This window comes from Haliotis rufescens, unplaced genomic scaffold (genome assembly GCF_023055435.1).
Source record: "Haliotis rufescens isolate VD_foot unplaced genomic scaffold, xgHalRufe1.0.p SCAF_15, whole genome shotgun sequence".
Taxonomy (NCBI): Eukaryota; Metazoa; Mollusca; class Gastropoda; order Lepetellida; family Haliotidae; genus Haliotis; species Haliotis rufescens.
This window is the reverse complement of record NW_025963835.1, coordinates 4,834,126-4,854,862: the sequence shown is the minus strand read 5'-3', so window position 1 is coordinate 4,854,862 and position 20,737 is coordinate 4,834,126. Positions and strand designations below refer to the sequence as shown.

The window sequence follows — 20,737 nt, the reverse complement described above, 5'->3', positions numbered from 1 at the left end:
TATCTCGATGGGCTAGAAGCATTACTCCGGACTGATACAAATCATCCACAGAGACACAAGGGCTTGCACGTCGCCATTTGAATGAAATAGTCTGTTGAACCCCATTCAATCTTCTAAATCTTCCTAACGTACATCGTTCCTACTAAAGAATTGTTATTATGTAAAAATGGTGTAATCAATCATAAATACCTACTTTCAGCTACAGTTGAAATGACATTGACCCAGAAGCGAGCTTGTCTGACACTGGGAGCTCTGGCTAGATCGTTGTCCGATATGGGAAACAACACAGCTGCCGAGAATGTCCTGGAGAAGCTAGAGAATAAACTTGGCTTTTACAACCACAGTGAGTTTTAATTGAAATGACATGACACAATGATCTCTGCTTTGGTCACTTTAATCCTTTTGATCCAGCGTTAACAAGAACACAAATTGTTAACTAGAGGAGTAACCGATTCAGTTAACGAGTGTTGTGTGGACGTGTGCTATACTCAAATACAACATTTATTGCAGCATGGAGATGTTTTAAATAACAAACTTCACATCTAGTTTGTCTTTGATACGTTTACAATGGTATGTTCGTGTTAACATCAGCCTGGAAGCCTGTATTGTCATGTGATTAGGACCAAATACTTTGCCATCAATAGTCTGGATATTGATAAAACAGAGACAAATAATTATTCAGTACCAAAACCTTATAATAATTGATTGTATCAAAATATACATTACACTTCATTAACACTTTGTAATGTTCTCAGCTCTCTCCTCCCCTATCTTGGACCGCAAAAAGCGATCAATCCACGACTTCGATTACGAGCAGCACCATCACATCGTGTCCAAGATGGTTCTTCTACACAGTCTTGGCAATGCTGGAATGCCAAGGTCTTTACGTCATATCCGCTCATATCTCCAACCTAACCTTGGTTCCCCAACATGGCGGAGGGCAGCAGCCAATAGTCTCCGCCAGTACACCTGTAACGAGGTAAAGAACTTCATCCCTTGCCTTGCCAAAGCAGGATAGGAAATATATCGCACGTAAAAGTGTTATGACTGTAAGATAAACCAACATTTACCAATTCGACCCTTTAAGATCCTGTGTTACGAAACACTATTTCCTGTTATTAGAGTGCACTGCTGCTGTTTGACATCCTCGCCCACGAAGAGAATGAGAAGGTCCACAAGGAGGCCAGAGAAGTGTACCTGAAACATCCTCAACGACACCGCCTGACCAAGGACAAGGAGAATATTCTTCTGTGGTAGATTGAAGTAATTTGTACCTATGAAGATATGTATGCTTCGACATCTCACGGATATCATATAATGTTTATCCCCTTTATACACCTAGGAAATGATATCTATATACGTAGATGTTAATCAATCAAATAACGATTGTTATTTCTGTTCAAATGGCTGAATAGAACATATCTGTGGAATTGAAAGTTGATACAGATGTTTATATTTGCCTCGTTTGTACTAAATAGCCATATTACTTTACCAGGATTCGCTGGTCGAGTACGACTCCCATAAACACCTCAATCATGATGCTGATAAAATGCTGGTTACACCTAACCCTACACTCAAGAATGCATTATGTTCGGGATATCTCAAGAAGTGTTCACTGCAATAGTGTAAAAACTATGTCCATGTCATCTTTTGGTGGGGGGTTGGAAGTCGTAAAGTTTAGAGCGAGCTTCAGGAAAGGAAGCTTCTTTGTATACTGGATGATCTCACCGTGTTTGTATAATATGTTTGTAAGATCTAGCGTCCTTAATTGAAGAAATCGAAGAAGAAGATATAATTTATGTGATTGGCTGAAATTGAGTGTCAATGAGTCTATAACCGTCTCATTATTTGCTAGAGACATGGGACTTTCCATTTTTAAGTCGCAGTCAATATGACATGAACTTATTGCAACTTAAGTGATATCATGAGATAGTGGAAATGCCTGTAGATTTCTCACCGTGTTAGCTAGAGACAATTACTTTCCATAATGGTATTGAGTTGAAGGAGGCATGCTTTTCACCAAATTGAAGGTAATGGTATCCCACTGAAAATGCGTCGAGGTTTGTGGTTATTTAGGGTATCTTCTCGAAATGGCGGTAAAATTAGCTGTTTCTGTTTTCACAACTATTTGCAAATACTTTTCTAGTTACATAATGAAGTGACTCACCAACTACATGGTTTTGCATCTTAATATTACTATATGACAGCGGCATGGAAGGTAAGGCTTCTGGTCTATGCTTGACGGTATTCATCTTCACAGCCACGACTACACCTACAATGCCGTGTCCCGTGTACGCCGTGACGTCTTCCACGTTGACACAAGTGATGGTCTACGTCTCACCATTAAGATGCCAGGAATCGACTGGCACAAGACCTTTGGGAGCAGCAGCATAGGCGCGAGTCTTGGCCTGAGGATAACCAACATGCTTGACATGAAGCTGCGTATGTATTAGACTTTGTCCCGCAGCAATATTTATGTTGCAACGGTCTCCTTTCCACCAAATAGCTGTCAGGTAACACTATAAGTTGAAGTCACTTTCTGTTTATTTATATACACAAGGGGAACTATTTATCTGGAATTTACTTTTAACATAAAGACAAACGTTACGACGGAGTGTTAAAAATGCTGGAAGAGGTGACCATGAACATTATTTTGGCCGTGAAAGTAAGTGATGCATGAATAATGGTTAATGAGAGTATCAATTTAACATAATCCAATTGTATTATCATTTATACTAGCTGAGAAGAACATTTTTCTGATTCGTGTACAAGATTAAGAAAGTGCAAATTTATTGTTTTTGTTTAGATCCATTACACAGTTTCTTTAGCATCAACGTTGATGATGAAGCGTGGGTGACAGCAAACATCGGCATAATTGGCAAACACGTGGACATCGTCAGGGCAAAGTTTTGTTATGCTGGCCGCATAAAATATGACCTCAACGTTTTAAAGGTTGATACATATCTAATTAACAATATATGATCAGCGGATTATGAAAGTAAACGCACAGTGTACTACTCTTCCCATAAACGTTTGATAGCAGCCATATGGCATGCGTCTCTGATAGTACTCCCTTTTTGCCTTATGTGAACAAATACCGTTGTTGGCCTGTTTATCTGTCTAAAACGCTTGTTGTTCCCTCTGAAAAGTCTATAAATGGAAATGGTGCACATCCAATTAATTTTTAACATGACCGCCATTGAAACATTTTTTTAATGTAATATTTGTCTATTTTGAAGTATTTTCAGGCCTTTAATGGTGTTTAGTTACGTAGAATGATGTGCATCAATTACATTATGTGGTATGTGCAAAAAGGAAGACTGGTACATCGTTTTATCATGGACGCTTTTACAATTTGAATGCATCGCGCACTTGTATTTTCCCTTATGTTGTCATTGACACATGTGCGGAAGATTCCTGAATTATATGGTAAATAGACGTGTGGTAAATCTATATACACATTGCTCTTTGCGACTGATCTGTCATCTGTATTTATAACCTTATTTTTTTAACCAGTTAATCAATGCATCGCAACACAGCTTGTTGTCAACTGCAATTATAACTGGTGGTAGGAAACACTTTCGCATACATTTAACAGGATAAAAAATGCACATATACATTCTCTTACAGGATTTCAACATCAACCACTTCAAGGATCTCCTTCAGAAGCTGGACAATATATTCCACTCCATAGTAGATGGCATCAAAGACGCAATCACTATGTTTAAGAAGATCACCCAACCAGGTTATATTAAAGGAATGCTGACAGAGATCATCAACTTTGTGAAGAGCCTCCCCAGCCTAGTTGTCCAGTTTGTGGAAGACTTCGTGGACCTTGTGAAGAAAGTGGTCAATTACCACACTGATCCCATCATGGAAAAGGTGAAACAGATCGCACAGAGGGTCAAGGCTTTTGCTGAGGAGATCAAACAGGACGCCTTGGAGTTCTACCACGTAAGCCCTTCACTCAAGGTTAAACTTGGCAGGCATTGGAATATTTTAATTAGCTGATGGTCGCATTCAGAATGGTGATAGATTTGTATCATTTGCAAATGACTTGATATTTATATAAAAATGTGTACATGTCACTCCCACATATATACGGTCTACGTCTCTACTCTTAATTAACATTCAATTTCCTCTCGTATCCCCTTTGCCTCTGGGTATTTCGGGTAAGAATTCATTTCCAGCAACCTACCATAGATACATGTATTACTAGATATATAGGACCTGATTCCGTATTGTTAGAGTTGCAGTTCCCTGATGATAACCAGTATTCGGACGTGAAACATTCTACTTTATATTTATTATTCCAGAGCCTTGCTGACCCTGTGGTGATAACGCTTCCCAAAGTTGGCAAGATGCTGAAAGAGGCTGGAGATGACATCATCGCAATCTTCAAGGACTTCTTCAAGAGTCCAGCACAATCCTTCTCCAGAATTGGACAAGCTGTCATGAAGTATCAATTGAATTTTGTACCCATTTAGCAATTGGCAAGAATATATTAATGAACACATTCCGCCACTTTGGAAAGCAATGAGCATAAGGGGATTAAAATGTGTCCCCAGCGGATGAGGTTATTGCACATGTAAACAGATTTGTTTCCTACTTACAAGTCTAGTAATGACCTTATCACTCTTCTTACTGAAAATGAATGTTTTCTTCAGGGTTCGCCTTGCTGTCACAATGGTAATAGATGCCAAGAATAAGATAGCTGACGCTTGCTCATTCTCTAAAGGTATTTAGACAAACATATAATAGTGTTTGAGACACAACATTGTAACTAAATATTGTAACGTGTTAACAGTAACATTTTAGTTTTCTTGAAGCCTTATGCTTGAGCATGGGCAAATGCAATATATGTGGTGCTGGTAATTCTTAAACAAGATTGCATTTACTGTGGAACCTGTGATGTATGTTGGACACTTACATTATGTGTTTCTCTTTAAGGAACAAGCCCATTCTGGATGCATATCGGGGAAGGAGTGACACAAATAACAGATGACATCAAGGACTTGGTGGCCACGGTTATGGACAAGGTCAACACCATCATACATCCCCGATCATCAAGCTCGGATGGTACCAACGATGGCATCATGGGACCTGTTTGTATATTACTTACTTGCCAATGACTTCACATACATGTGCCATCCTTGCAGGCATGGCTGCCAAGGCAGGGGGCTTTACTCATGTGATTTATTAGCTCCTCTTGGCATATAATCTGAAAACCATGACTTGATGTGATATGCATACATCAAAATGTGCAGTCAAACAATAATCGTAATACTAAGTTTTTCTTAGTAAGGTATAGCTGTGCTCAGAAATGTTTGACGAAAACGTTAAAAATATACCTTGATGTATTAACACAAGGTTCCTAATTCCAAAACCTATTCTAGTCGCTAAAGAGTTGAAACACTGCCGATGCAACCTTAAGTGTTTACTCACCCACTCACGTACTCACTCACTAACTCCAAGTGAAACCCGATTGACTGCTCAATATAGCTATGGAAGAACATGACACAACTAATACTTACTTTCAGTACAAGATGAAGACCTGGTTTAACAATGAGTCACAGGTTATGCTGTCAAACGTCACTTCAAGGATGTCAGGACTGAAGACCATGGCAGATCCTTTCTTCAAAGCATACAAAGACGTCATGGGTGTCGTCACTGGTGTAAAGACGGCATTTGAAACCGTGAAAACAGTGTAAGTATTTGACAGTTGCAGACACGATTATTGGGAGAGACGGTAGCAAACGACATATATAATGTGTACATAGTTAATTATAGCATATTTAATGCGGTTTTTTTCATTGGACGTATGTTCATAAAAGTATGAACGGCACATTTTGATGTTCACATTTTTTTCGTCCCTTCAAAAGATTTTCATCATTATTTTGCCTTTCACCCCAAGTGGAATCTGATTCGGAATATACTTGTGACTGATTATTCTATGGCGTCGATGTTTTATATTCACGACACTGTATTCTAGGAATGTCAACATTGACGGACAAGCAAGCATGAATACAGAATCGTTTTTTTCTGATCATGTATATACTTTAATCTTCAACTCAGCATTATTGCATACATTTGAATTCAGAGTGTTTGACTGCATTACAGTTTATGTACCTATTGAACCAAAGGATGAAATGCACATCCAAACTATCGACTCGATACGTGCCTAGACTGACAATGACAGTCAAAAGCATTCTCCAGCAGGATAGGAATTATCTTTAGCATCTATTCGACATATCTTAACAATCGAATTTGAATGATCGACCATTGATCAATGATGATTTACATCTAATTATAATCGCCTCAGGTTCACTGACAACTTTGGAAAACTCCCCACGTTGATCGTGTCGACTATTTTGACGCTCGCACTTTAAGTAAATGTATTACGTCGCAATGTCGCTGTGGCTGACTTACTGGTGTATTCCTCAATATCTACTATTCTCATATAATGACGATTTTATTTAAATCTGTTTGCTGCTTGCAAAAACTACAATAGATGTTACTCTAGAGCAAAGTGAGCATGTACGCGCTCATGTAATCGCTCAATTTTAGGATCTATTTGTTTCTCCAATACAACTTGTTGCTCTATAGTCTTTCGTGTAAACATGAAATAACACGTACTAAACATGAAATTGTGTATACCTCCTTCTAGGTACAAAATAAGAATATAACGATTATAAGAATTGATTTCACTTTGTGTGATTCCATTGGAGTAAGAACCTACAAGTCAATTCTTAAATATTAATCATCAGGTCGTTATACAAAACACCATTGCAATTGCTGTGTGTTCTCCAAAAAACTTCCGCTGTTTTCCCATTGTCAGGGCCTGCCTGCGGACACTGTTCGTACATTGATTTTATTGATAGTCGGCATTTACTGCAGTTGCAGCTCCAGCAGTTTTAATATTCAATTTCTCAATCATTCAGTCACATAAGCCTGAAACATGGTGGGCGAGATGGTCATCATACATGCTTGTTGTTCCAAATTTGTTCGAGGCATGTTGTTTCGACATCAAATATGGCTGCTCAGAAACCAGTGAACCATTTAAGCTGAAACTTCACATGCTTGTTCCTACATATGATGACACCTTAGTTTGTTCAAGAGGTTTAATTTACATTTGCAATATGGCCGCAACAGCAGCCATATTGTGGCTCAAATTCAGTCAATCTGTTTGAAATGTCATGAACTTTGGTATGTGTTTTGTTTTGTTTTCCGTAATATTTTAAATCTTGACCTTGTTCTTACTTCTGTGTTTTTGGCCGTGCTCTTACATTCCCTCAAAATGCATTTTTTGCTTCTGTAACTTCTTCTCGGATAGGCTAGACTGAAGAAGATGAACCTATACATGTATGTTTCATCTTACACTGACATCAAATTATATTGAGATCATTCGGATTTTAGTTTTTGTTTTTAATCCTCAGTATTAATAATGCTAGTATTTGAACATAAATGCTGACAGCTACTTTGGTTAAGTGACTGTTTTTGTTGATTTTTTATAAACTGTTGACTATCCAGGTGAAATACAGTACCGTAGCACTATTTTTCCATAGTGTTCTGATATTATGAGGACAATTAAATATTGTGTTTCAATAAATGATTGTGTTGCACCCGTTGAGACTTCTTGAGATTTAGTTCTACCTGTTTATCTATATCCGTAAGTGGCCATTAATGAAAATCATTGGCTTAAAACTTCCAGTGTCAATGTGGGAAAGTCACTGGTTCAAAAGATATTCGGAAGCAAGTTCCACCGTCGGTTTCCAGCAGAGAGAAACTCCGGGTCCTGTACAGACGCTGTATGGCCTGCCACAGGTGGGAACAAGTATCCGACAATCGGCGTTGACGTCAGTGCTGACCCTGGACATATTGTAAGATCCATTCACTTCAAGTTGCAGTCAGGGCAGTTTAAAGATTGAGCATGTTTAATCTTGCAGTTCGAAAATAATATAGATATTCATATTCAAGTGAAATATTCAATCCCAATTGAATATGTTAATATCAATCTGTTAATGTTTCACACGTGACACGTATATAAACTGTCTTAACCGAGGCTCTAAAAATAGGCTATAGAGCGGCGTCAACTCTCTCACATACATAAAGTTGACATTATAATATCCAGCTGTTTTAAAGCATTCATAGCCTTGCACACAAATTGATGATGACTTAATGGAATAAATCGACCCCAAATATCTGAAATACAGTTCTTTTCTGGCTAGAAACTCACTGGGGAATTAAAAATTGATGTGTGTTGTGTGTGTGGAATATGAATCTGATGTTCTAGAATATTCCTGAACTAAAACATGCATGTCTGTTTATTTTCCAGATTGTAAATCCTGTAGCAGGTATCGTCCAGTCAACAGGTGCTGACGAAGTCACAATCACACCTACCGATGACAACTTCATGGAATACCAGGTCGTTATTAACAACGTCATTCCCAACAGTAACGTCACAGATTCGGGCTCTGTCATGGAAGCCGGCGACGACATCGGCACAGCAGGAGACATCAACTGCAGTCCCAACTTTATACACGTTGCTCTTCGTGTCACAGAAACGGGAGAATGCGCTGACCCATCTAAATATCTGGATAGGCTTTTGCCCATACCACACTGGGTACAAGAATGCAATGAGCACACGTTCTACTACATTGGCAAGACATACGATGCCGACGGAACGACGGATGGAGCCCCCAAGGAAATTATTGAAAATTACATTGGTTCACAATTCTCAAAGATGCAGACTTCTGCTCATGTCGAGCCTGACCCCGCTACCCCCTTCAAACCTGAAGGAACAGATCGACCTAATGTCAAAGCTCTCGCAAACTCCTTCCACAATCTCTTGTCGCCGCTGAAGAACTTTGGTCATATGTTGAAGTCTATCGCGTAGGTATACAATGATGGAGAGTGGAGTTAAATCTCAAATCTATTCTATAAATAATGTTCAGTGGATCATAGAACGCATGAATATTCATCAAAACTAAACTATCCTAAACATATTCCGATCAAAAGCTTTACCTGTTCCCCCCAAAAAATATATGAAACATGATTTGTTTGCTGAAATGTCAATGAAATGTAAATGTCTTCATCACTCTTTTCCTCCTTCAATAGGATTCCCAATATTGAGTCTGTCTTCAACATCAACACGATGACGGTATCAAAGCTCAAAGATATTTTGAAGGCCAGGCTAGACATCGTGAAGAGAATAGACAACTTTGTTTCCGAGGTTGACCTTTGTCTACACTCCAGGCCTGTGGAAGAACCAGTGTCTCTTTCAACCTTTAAACTGCGTAGTCTTCTCGCCTTGAGCAAAATACCTGTCATTGGAGATAAGATTGGAATGGTCAAATCTCTAGTAACGCATGGACTTGATGGTAATATTCATTATTAGTTTGTGTATCCCACAGGAAATATTTGATAATCCCCTTTAGGAAAGGATTAGCTTGGGTTGTTTTTTAAGACCTCCCATTGGTATTGAGCATCCCCTTGTCTTCTTGTTGTCTTCTATCTATAATTCATTATAATAGTTTGATCATGATGCTGTGTTAAACAGTACATATAATATTATTTGATCTATCTGATGTGTTACTGATCCAATTACTATGGTCACGTAAATCATGAAACAAGAGAAATCCATAAAATTTATGTTATCCTAAAGTAATTACTTTTCTCATACTTCTAATGCTTCTTCTTCACCACAGCGTGTCCAAACCTGAAGTCAGGTCTAGCTTATGGCTTCGGCCATCTGTGTACCCCTGATCCCGACTGTCAAGGCATGTCCTGTGGTGTTGTGTTTCCATACTCAAACTATCACAAGACTGTCAGGGTGTATATCAGGTCCTGTGGCTCCAGGTTACATCTTACATTCCCTGGTATGACACGAGAGCATGATGCTAAAGGTATGCTAATTGATGATGACAGCACAAATGTATAAAACATACTTGATAACCCAATCGGATAAACATTGAATGAACGACATGATACATGTCTTACATAAGTGTTTTAATTACTAAAGCATGACAGTATCAAGGATAGTTATTCATATACAAATATTTTAATTCAGAATTGAAATAATCAGCACAATTACAAAAGCTGATTACATTCTTCTCGGTAAACATGGTTTAACATGCATGGTATATTGTTATATGTTTTTCAAGATGTCCCCCAAATCATCGATCTGCCTCTCACAGACACTTTTGTGAAAAAATTCCACATCATCTTCCGACTGAACACTTTTGAAAATGGAGCAGATATGGTAGTGAGTCTAACAGGCAATCTATGTTCAACGGACTTCGGCTCTTGTCTTCCTATGGTGCAGATTCTGAACAGAACAAAGTTCAATAACCCCCTTTGTAACCCAGGTAAGTCTTAAAATCTTACTCTGTCAACACATTTAAGATGCAACGTTTATATATGTGTAACGTTTTGTTCTATGCCCCCATAATGCTTTGTGACAAATGTTTGTTTTCACATGTAGGCCTAAATACGAGCATATGGAGAGTTAAATATACATAATTTGTGTTTTGCATAATAATGTTCAGCATATGCGATGATATTTAATGTTATAGCTAGTGCAAATGCCAGCACTGTGTCTAAAATCGAGTCTATGGGTATCCGACTGTGGATGTCGAAGATATCCCAATGTCATCTGGACATGCGAGTGGCAGGAGAGCTGCTCAACGACATTAGACAGGGCATCCTCCACGTGGTATGTAATAAACCTTCATTTTAAGGCTCCTGAAATTATCTTGGGAGCAAAGTAATTCCATGAAATTTTGGGAAAAGAGATAGAGTTGGAAAAACGATGGGTTTTTCATAAATAGACTGATGCTGTTGACATTATGATCTTACCTCTGTGAATACACTTAGAAGATAACCATATCTATACAATTATTTAAATAACACTGTGTGGTGAGAGCGTGAACTTTTTTATATCTGCAAATGATTTCATCAAACCGGAAGCCTTTAATGGCTTTGTTATCTTTGCATTTTAAGGTAGTACTGGAAAATACATACGTTCCCAGTCCGGAATTGACATCATTGAAAAGAAAGTTAGACATGTTCCTGCTGGAAATAATTTGGTGGCATTCAGGACTGGCCCAAAGAACCAATCACAAGAGTGTGATTAATGGTTTTCTTTATTTGTATCACTACTTGGCCATTTATACTATATGGAATCAGTACCGGCAGACATTATAAACTGATTATTGCTGACGCTGTGAATTGTCTTTGAAAGTATTGTATCATATTGTCTTTGTCTTACCTTTTAAGCTGTTTGATACTACGAAGAACCCCCTAGAAGCATTGCAAAAGGAGTTCAAGGAGAAGAAAGATAGCTGCAGTCATAAAAAAATCCCAGTTAAACCCATGGACATGACATTTTTCTCATTCAATAATCTATTCATGGTTGGGCCAATTCCAATGACCCTAGGTACGCATTTGTTCATTATTATTTTTTGTATTCAAAATTTGTTCAAAATGTTAAATTGCCATAAGAAATTTGCGGGCCCGACTTCGGTCTAGGTTTAAAGTTTTTCACAGATTCAAGTTGCTCTTTTTACATTCAGAGAGATACATATATTGTTTTTCCCTGAATTGTGGATTTTTCAACATTTTCAACTTGTGTCTGCAGAGAAGTAATGTTGACTCAACTCAACTAATACAGTAAACAATTGACGCAATCTATTATGCAGGATTTGGCGCTGGTGGGACAATTGGCGTAGAAGTTGAACTGAGAGTGTGTTTCATGAGCATGAGGTTGGAGGTAAGGTTCTTATTATATACAAGTTTGTTTCTCTCTTCGTTGTTTAAAATCGCACTTAGCAAATTAAAGCTGTATGACGACGGTCTACAAATAATGGAATCTGGACCAGACAATCCAGTGATTGACACCATGAGCATTGGTTGGTTGGTTTGTTGTTTAACGCCGCACTCAGCAATATTCCAGCTCTATGGCGGCGGTCTGTAAATAATCGAGTCTGGACCAGACAATCCAGTGATTAATATCATGAGCATCGATCCACGCAATTGGGATCGATGACATGCATCAACCATGTCAACGAGACTGACCATCAGATCACGTTAATCGCCTTTTACGACAAGCATTGTCGCCTTTTACGGCAAGCATGGGTTGCTGAAGACATATTCTACCCCGGAATCTTCACGGGTCCCATGAGCATTGACGCACGCAATTGCCGTAAATGACATGTCATGAACCATGTCACCAGATGTGACCACCGATTCGTATACAAGTCACATTTAAGCCATCATCGTATATCTTGTTCCTTAAGCGTTGATCGGTTACTCTGTATGAACAATCGTACTAATATGTAATGAAAAGTATATTGAAATATATTTATAGTTACTTATTTTCATATTATGTGATTCGGCGTTCCCAAACACGAGGTATAAACGTTATAGTTCTGGAAAATCAAGATAGGTAACAGTTGTTAGTGTAAGTATTATATTTTAAAATGGATTTACCATCAAGATGGTCATATGTTCCAGGGGAAACTAACTCCCAGTTCTTCCATCAACGTTTGGGGCAGTCTCGGGATTGACATAGGATTCGCTTATGGAGGAATCACACTTACAGGCTACATCATGCAGACCAAGTTTCCAGTGACTGGCACGTTAGGGTTTGCAAAATTCCCACTGGATGTGACGTAAGAGATTATTCATAATTCATTTTTAAGTAACACAATTAAATTTGACTGTAAATAGCAAGAATACTCCCCAAAACATGATGATTTATGAATGTTAATCACTTTGATTACAACATATGAAATCAACCATCACTGATTCCATACCCTCACTCAATTACAAACGCACTCAGACACACACAGATACACACACACACACACACACACACACACACACCACTGGCTATTTACACGCCATTATGGTCATAGATTACAAATATATGCATATCATTTCAGTCCGCCATGTCTCTCCTGTCTGACCAGTTATCCAAACCACTACACCTGTCTTTATATACTTGACCAACAAAATTCGAATCTCATCTCAAGTCTTGATGCTTGCTTGAAGTGTTATTCGGTAATGTGTGTCTTTCATGTTTGTAGTGCTCGTATGGATATGGAGATGGTGCCACTTGCCCTAAAACTGGAGGCATACGCTAAGCTAAGGCTGATATTTGTAACTGTCACCGTATACAGGGGCAATATTTGGTACTATTCAACACCCACAATCAAGAAAAATATTTTCACAACGCCGAACAAAGGGAGTGACTCCTCCCCACCAACATTCTCAAAGAATTCTGTTGGTACCAGAAGCAAGAGATCTGCTGCTTCTGGGGGCTGTGAGGTGAAGCAGATAAAAGGACGCTCGCCATCAGATACTGCATTCATTCTGAAAGCTACATCCGATGATGATGTCAGTGAAGTGAAGATGCATTATGGCATAGGAACAATTTCAGGCGGTACGGATGTAGTTGACTGGACGGAAATGGCCGGAAACACACTTACAATGCCCATGAAGCTCCCGTTTGGAGTTCCTCTCTACTGGACATTAAAGGCCAGTAACAGTGAAGGCGGGGAAGCTAAAACACAGTGCATGCTGCACACATATGACAACACTCCTTCAGATGGTAGAGTTGATGAAGATTTCAGAATTTCAAGTAATCCATTTGAACTTGGTGGCACAGTGGTTGTAATTGATGATAGCATAGTCGATCCACAACAGGAGATAGCCCTTGGATTCAGTTCTGGATCACAGGGGAATGAGGTCATACCTTGGGAACCTATATCTCTTGAAAGAACCACAATGAGGTCAGGAGAACCAACAGAACTTAAATATTTCTCTCTGTCAAAGACTGGAAGTTTGACCGCTGAACCACTGAAAAGTCTTAAAACCAGGTTTGATCACGAATGCGCAAAACAGTGCATTGATTTCGGTCAAAACTGTGTTTCATTTGATTTTGAATATAATACACAGGTGTGTGACCTCCATTCTGTTGGGGAAGGCCCAAGTGCTGCTCTGAGACAAAATGGAAACTACAAGTCTTTTGAGAGACTTGGCGTTGGTCAGAAACATTACAAACTCTTCAAAAATCTTAATCTAACCCACAAGGAGACATATTTCATGAATACCCACGTTACCAATGAACTTGGGTATGAGAGCCATCTGTCCTCTCACGGAACGCTCCTAGATCTGACGCCTCCCAGTCCTGGACCTGTTGGGAACACCACGAAGGATGAAACCACATTCGATGGCTGCTCAGCATCCATCCTCCAACGTTGTAAGGATCTGTCCAAACTACCCAATCACAGGTGAGTATGATTGTTTTCACCGGGTGGTTTGTTGTATTTTTTTAAACGATTATTAACATGTACCTGCGGAACGTACTGTACTTCATAGAAAGTGCAATAAATATAAAACTATTCTGAAAAAAATAATGCAAATTTCAATACATATTCATGAAGATATCTCCTCGACTTTTACGGTCGTGAATAATATTATGTACGTGCATGTTAATGCACGGCGCACAATTTGGATGTTTGCATGTTTGTTGGGCAGCCACGTGTTTGTAATGTGAACAGCACACCATGAACAGCATTAACCGTGAAAAAACGCTAACACAATTCCATGGCTTGCTGAAAATTAAATTCTGCGCAACGTCGGTATACTGCAAAAAGGAATGAAGTAGCCATCTTAATGTTCATCGAAACACAATATCATCTTATTGGATACGTCTTATTGGATCTACAGCCGGGCAACACACATGACTTGCCAAGGGCCGGTCGTCCAAGTGTGACGTTACGTCACAAGACAACCATATTCGGTTGGTGCATTTACGGAATCGATACCAAGCTGCCACATTTACAGCTCGATTAATTCCTGGGTTGAGTTCACTTAGTGGCAGAACTGTACGCAACCGGTTGAGAGAGCACAACGTCCATCCCTGGTGTCAAGCGATATGCCTAATTGTGCGTCCACATCACCGTCAGACATGCCTTACATGGTATAGACAGCATCTGAGGTCCAGAAGACAAGACTGGGACAGTATACTGTTCAAGGATGAGACCAGGACCTGGATAGCAATGATGGTCGTGCAAGGGTCTGCAAGCGTCCGGGAGTACGTTTTTGTGTTGCTAAATGGCAATTTGAATGGCGTACGCTACCAGGACGACATCGTTCGAGATCATGCTCTACCCTTTGCGCAAATGCAGGGACGTAACATCTCGTTACAACAGGATAATGCCCGCCCACACGTTGAACGTGTTGTAACAGACATTTTGAGACAGCAATACATTTCTGTACTGCCAGTGCTGGCTGTTTCATCCATAAACGATTTCTTGGATGAGACATTTGACATTTGGAACAACATCGCATTCATCTGTTGTCTTCAATACCCCGCCGCTGCCTCGTCTGTATCAACGCAGATGGTCATACCCGATTTGACGTTGTTAATTGAGTCGTTACACCGACCCCTTTTAGGGCATGAAACTTTGTTTCCTGTTACAAGGATTGCGGTTTGTCATTAAATATGTTAAGATAATACACTGAATGAGCAAATATTATGTTGTTATTTTCATAACGTTTTATTTACACGACATTATATGAAGTACAGTTACTATATAGTCTGGTATAGGTGAGAAGAAAACCAAATTTGTTTGCATGGGCCATGTCATTTTGATGGTACCTTCATTACCTGTTATAAAGAAAACAAAGTGCTGAATTCTGATATGAGTTCATTGTATGACATCGTTTCGTAATTATACATGCTCATCCATTTTCCCAAAACATTGATTAAGATTGATTGATTATTGAATGTGAAAGAAGCATCGTCACATCTCCCTGCAAATGTTCCACGAACATGTATATGAACGGGCTTTGTTAATTTACAAACAAGTGTCGATCTAGAATCTCCTCTTTCTAGGAAAATAACTGATGGACCTGGTGGAAGTACTGTCTTCAATGGACACAACAAACGGATTGATGAAAAGTATACTCTTTCCAACAACCTTATTGCAGGTAAGCATTAATCACATAGTGATGATACCAGGTGTTCGCGATAAGGTGAGTGTGTTCTGCCCCATTGGTGGCACCGGTCACAAACACATGCAAAAGCAAGTCAATTGTTCAACTGACAAAACACACGGAAATATATGGTACAACTCAAAATAGGAAATTTCATCGGCCATCGGTCAACCATGCCTCAAATTTCGAAATGTCTTCCACAAGTATGCATTACACCTTTTTGAAAGCATTACTGAGGCCTTGAATGTTGTTACTTTTATCAAACAACTTCTGAGCAAGAATTGTATGACGATATTTGAAATCTTCGTAGAAATTGTTACTTAAAAGTTGTGAAATCTAGACTACACAGGATGGAGCTGCTGGACTATTGTTCGACATAAAGGGAAAGTTGACTGTTGAAAAGTTGAAATCATTCCTATTGTCACACAGTCTTGTGGAGAGCATAAATGTCTTAGCCAATTGTACATAGATGTCATCAATCAGGAAGTCCAGCATTTCACATATTGTTTTCTCAGTTCATTTGAACTGCAATTTGCTTTCATTTTTGACAAATCGTCCTGAACCTCTGAAGATAGAAATAACATGAATTTTTAACACAGGGAACTGGGATGGCTTTCATGACAACGAGACTGGCATCTATGGTTACACTTGGGCTGCTGGTACATCTGTATGTTCAAACGATGTGGTGGACTACAACGACCCTCATGCTAAAATACCCAGCAGGAATGAGTGGACCTACAGCGGCTTGACCTCAGGCCTTCATCTCTCTGATGGGCCTCATTACGTCACAGTTCAAGCTGTCAACAACATCATTCATGGCGGGGCTCTTGTCACAACAGTGTGCCACTCAACACCCATCATAGTCGACACGACACCGCCCATCTTTAAAAGCATTGATGAAGTCTTCTTTGATGGCGATTTTGAGCTACTTGGACTGTACTACAATGGATCCGATCCTCTATCAAAAATTGCCCATGTCCACTTTGGGCTTGGATTAACACAAAATGATGTCAGCCTGCGATCCTATGAAGAATATAAATCCTTTGGTGACCCAAAACCATATGTATTGGTTGAAGATTTTGTCCTGGCTCAAGGAGTTTCTGCTTGGCCTAGAATTCGACTTACTAACAGTGGTATGTAATGTGTTTTTTGTCAAGAAAAATACCCCTTTTGAATACACACTTGGCAGCAATGTTCTTTATAAGATCACACGATCCTTAGATTCTGCAGTTGATGGTTTAACCCTCACAGCTAACGAAGTGTTCCTTTACATAGAATGTGTCAAGTTTAAAAGCAGATCACTCACTCACTCACACACCTATTCACACACACAACCAAGGACCAAACCACCCACGCAATCACCCACCCACTCACTCACTCACCCACCCAACCAACCACTCTCTCACTCACTCACCCATTCCCCCACCCACCCACACACCCACTCACCCACTCATTCATATCATGTCATACAATTTTACTGTGTCTAGTTGGTCTCTCCACAAGTGGCCACGCCAATGAACCGATCATTGTGGACGACTCTCCGCCAGTAGTTGGCATCATCAATGACGGGGCCGTTGTTGGCGTAGATGTGGACTACCAGGCAGATGCACATGCCATCTGCGCTCAGTGGGAAAATTTCTATGACTCGGAATCTGGAATTAAGAGGCATGTCGTTAATCACATCCTTTACAATAAATGATAATGCACTAATGCTTTTACTAAAAGACTTTATTCTTAAAGATAATTATTGATGTCATAAGACTACTTTTGTGCAGTAATCATTTCATTTTTCATTATCTATTAGTCAACGCATGATATTATGTAATTGTTCCCAGATTGCCTTGGCAATGATTTATATGTCCGTCGGAATAAGAATTTATTTATTATCACCGAAAGAAGACATGTTAACGTGAAAATACACCAGCTGATATGCTTCATACCAATTATATTCAGCTATTTCTTCTCAGGTACTTGTGGGGTGTTGGTACCTCGTCTGGTATGGACGACGTTGTCAAGTTCAAAGTGGAGGACCGTACAGTCCACAATGACTGTAGCAGTGTTTCACTGACTCACAACACTACATATTACTCAACCATCATAGCATTCAATGGAGCTTTGAACATGAAGAGGGTTAACTTTACTTCAAATGGAGGTATATAAACCCTTGCCAAAGAAAGTATATATAATATCAAGGACAAATGTCAGTTCAAATTATATGTAACTTAACGTATACTGAAGATACATGTTATATCCTACACACAAAAATCTGATCGGTTTTCATAAAAGTAAAAGATAATTTCAAAATAATGTTCAAATATTTGATCCTACAAGTCTGTTACAGTCCTGGTGGATATCACGGACCCAGTAAAGGGCTGGATCAAAGATGGAGGTGATGCAACACATGATGCCACTTACTCCTCAGAGCAAGCTCTGATTCAGGCTGTTTGGGGGGGTTTCTCTGATGCTGAGAGTGGGATTGTAAAGTATGAAGTCGACATATATATCAACAACCAACACAGGAAAACTAACACAATCTTACCAAGCCAGGATGGCCAGTTGAACTACTTGAACGAGAAAACACTCGAACTGAAGCAAGGTGATGTCGTGTATACAAAAGTCAGGGGATTCAATGGAGCAGGAAAGAGTGTCGAAGCCTCAACCAATGGCTTTACACTAGACCTGACACCGCCAGTAGCCTACTTTGTTCACGACAATGATGGGCAACAAGAGTTCCAGTTGGATAAGACAGGACTTCATCTATCATGGAAGTTTGAGGACGCTGAATCGGGTATCGAGAAGTATATGGTTTCCGTTTTTAAAAACTTCGCTGGCATGAAGAGAAGAATCTGGCCCTCGACTGACGAGGCAAAGGACATACCCGCAACAGGAGGGCAAATATCCTATCCTCTGACAAGTCTTACCCTTGTGAATGGGGCACGCTACTTTGCCCATGTAATAGCTGTCAATAAAGCCAAGATGTCAAAAACTGTTGATTCTCCAGGTGTGGTGATCGATTACACACCACCAAAAGTAGAGAAGGTTCGTGTGCTGAAATATGATGACAACTCTCAAAATATATCTTGTTCCATATTCTGGTTTCTTTACATTGCCATTCCAAATGAAATCTAGTAGTTTCAGGGAAATTTGAGAATGAAAATATGAGCGTTATTGACATGACTACATCAGTGTTTGATTCTATTTGGCTTGTTTCAGATCCACCTTGGGCCACTGAAGGAGGATGAGGAAATTGAAGATGGAAAACTTATCCATACCGACAATTCCAAAATGACAATCTCCTGGAAAGTAAGTGATGATGAAAGTGGCATCAGTGATGTATTTGTTGCCATTGGAAACTCGGAACATGATCAGTCCATAACCAATGGGTTTCTCACTTTCTCCCAGACAAGTGAGGTGACACTGAGACATCTGAAACTGATTGATTCTCTGACAAGTGGCATCTACTACTACATCCAGATTAAGGTAAAGAATGGTGCAGGTGCAGAATCCAATGTAACCATTTCCAGACCAATTAATGTCCTACCTGGAAATGTCCCAGGTGTGATATATGATGGAAGGAAACGTTTCATTGATGCAGACTACCTGCATGATAAATCAACCTTTGCGATGTCATTCGCTGGTTTCAAAAGTATTGCCTGTGGTATTGTTGCCTATGAGTGGGGCATTGGGACTGAGCCTTATGTGACAGATATTGTGCCATTCACTGGCTTTGGTATTGTCAAGACGAATGAATCATCAGGCTTTGGACAAATTGACATCCAACTCTTTGAAGGTGTGAAGTACTTCACGACAGTTCGAGCAAGAACTGGACACAGTTGTCATGAGGAACACATAGTTTCAACATCTGATGGTATCATGGTGGACACAGAGGGACCTATAATCAAGGCATCCAACAGAAAAGGACATACAATCCCAGATGTTACGTCCTGGGGAGTGGTGTTCCAGACTGACACCGACATAGTTGAAGTAGTTCCTGATGTCACTGATCCCTCTGGAGTAAATGCAAGCCACGTATGCTTAGGTTCCTACCCATATGAGGATGACATCCACAAATGCAGTATTCAGAATGAAAAGAGCGTCAAGGGACTACATCTGCAGCCAGGATCATCAGTATTCATAACAATCGAAGCCAAAGACAATGCTGACAACAGTGCTGTATGGGAGTCTGTTGCCTTGATCCCTGATTCCACTCCACCCGAACTGGTTAACTTCACATGTACAAAGGAAATTTCTAGCATTAAATCTGGAATAGCTTGTGTTTGGGATGAAGCAAGGGAACATGAGAGTCACATGGAATCTATCCGTATCTGCCTTGGTGTGGCTGATAATCCCTGTTCACTGTCTCCTTTTGAAAACATACCACTCCAAAAGAGATCATGGAAAACTGACATCTTTAGAGTTGTTGACAAGGTAAAAGACGATAAGATATTTGTCACAGCTCACCTAGCAAATGCCATGAAGAAGGAAACTAGTTTGACTAGAGAAGTAATCCTTGATTCAACAATACCTACAGCTGGTCGAGTTTTGGTTGTTACCAATGACCGATTGAGAGATAAAACTACTCATAAGCAATGTCAAGTGCCAAACTCCTTCGTTGAGGTGATCATAACAGGATTTGAAGACATTGACACAGGCATAAGCAGGTACCAAACTTAGTGTTGATTTTCGCAAAGATATGTAAATGTTTAACTATACTAACAGTGTCACTTATATA

At 39.6% G+C, this 20,737-nt stretch overlaps 1 protein-coding gene across 1 annotated transcript in view; it reads left to right on the top strand.

Moving 5' to 3' along the window:
- Window positions 1-20,737, top strand: part of LOC124134971 — a 41,815-nt gene that overhangs the window by 5,810 nt on the left and 15,268 nt on the right. The window contains exons 14-39 of the mRNA XM_046500098.2: window positions 200-343; window positions 756-979; window positions 1,123-1,253; window positions 2,261-2,442; window positions 2,807-2,952; window positions 3,631-3,954; window positions 4,317-4,459; window positions 4,668-4,738; window positions 4,951-5,105; window positions 5,541-5,707; window positions 7,712-7,880; window positions 8,336-8,892; window positions 9,118-9,380; window positions 9,708-9,905; window positions 10,164-10,367; window positions 10,575-10,714; window positions 11,278-11,437; window positions 11,700-11,770; window positions 12,514-12,671; window positions 13,089-14,294; window positions 15,905-15,999; window positions 16,605-17,138; window positions 17,493-17,670; window positions 17,973-18,157; window positions 18,347-19,044; window positions 19,219-20,666. Of these exons, the coding sequence (XP_046356054.2) occupies window positions 200-343; window positions 756-979; window positions 1,123-1,253; window positions 2,261-2,442; window positions 2,807-2,952; window positions 3,631-3,954; window positions 4,317-4,459; window positions 4,668-4,738; window positions 4,951-5,105; window positions 5,541-5,707; window positions 7,712-7,880; window positions 8,336-8,892; window positions 9,118-9,380; window positions 9,708-9,905; window positions 10,164-10,367; window positions 10,575-10,714; window positions 11,278-11,437; window positions 11,700-11,770; window positions 12,514-12,671; window positions 13,089-14,294; window positions 15,905-15,999; window positions 16,605-17,138; window positions 17,493-17,670; window positions 17,973-18,157; window positions 18,347-19,044; window positions 19,219-20,666 (7,951 nt within the window). The remainder of the gene's footprint in view (window positions 1-199; window positions 344-755; window positions 980-1,122; window positions 1,254-2,260; window positions 2,443-2,806; window positions 2,953-3,630; window positions 3,955-4,316; window positions 4,460-4,667; window positions 4,739-4,950; window positions 5,106-5,540; window positions 5,708-7,711; window positions 7,881-8,335; window positions 8,893-9,117; window positions 9,381-9,707; window positions 9,906-10,163; window positions 10,368-10,574; window positions 10,715-11,277; window positions 11,438-11,699; window positions 11,771-12,513; window positions 12,672-13,088; window positions 14,295-15,904; window positions 16,000-16,604; window positions 17,139-17,492; window positions 17,671-17,972; window positions 18,158-18,346; window positions 19,045-19,218; window positions 20,667-20,737) is intronic.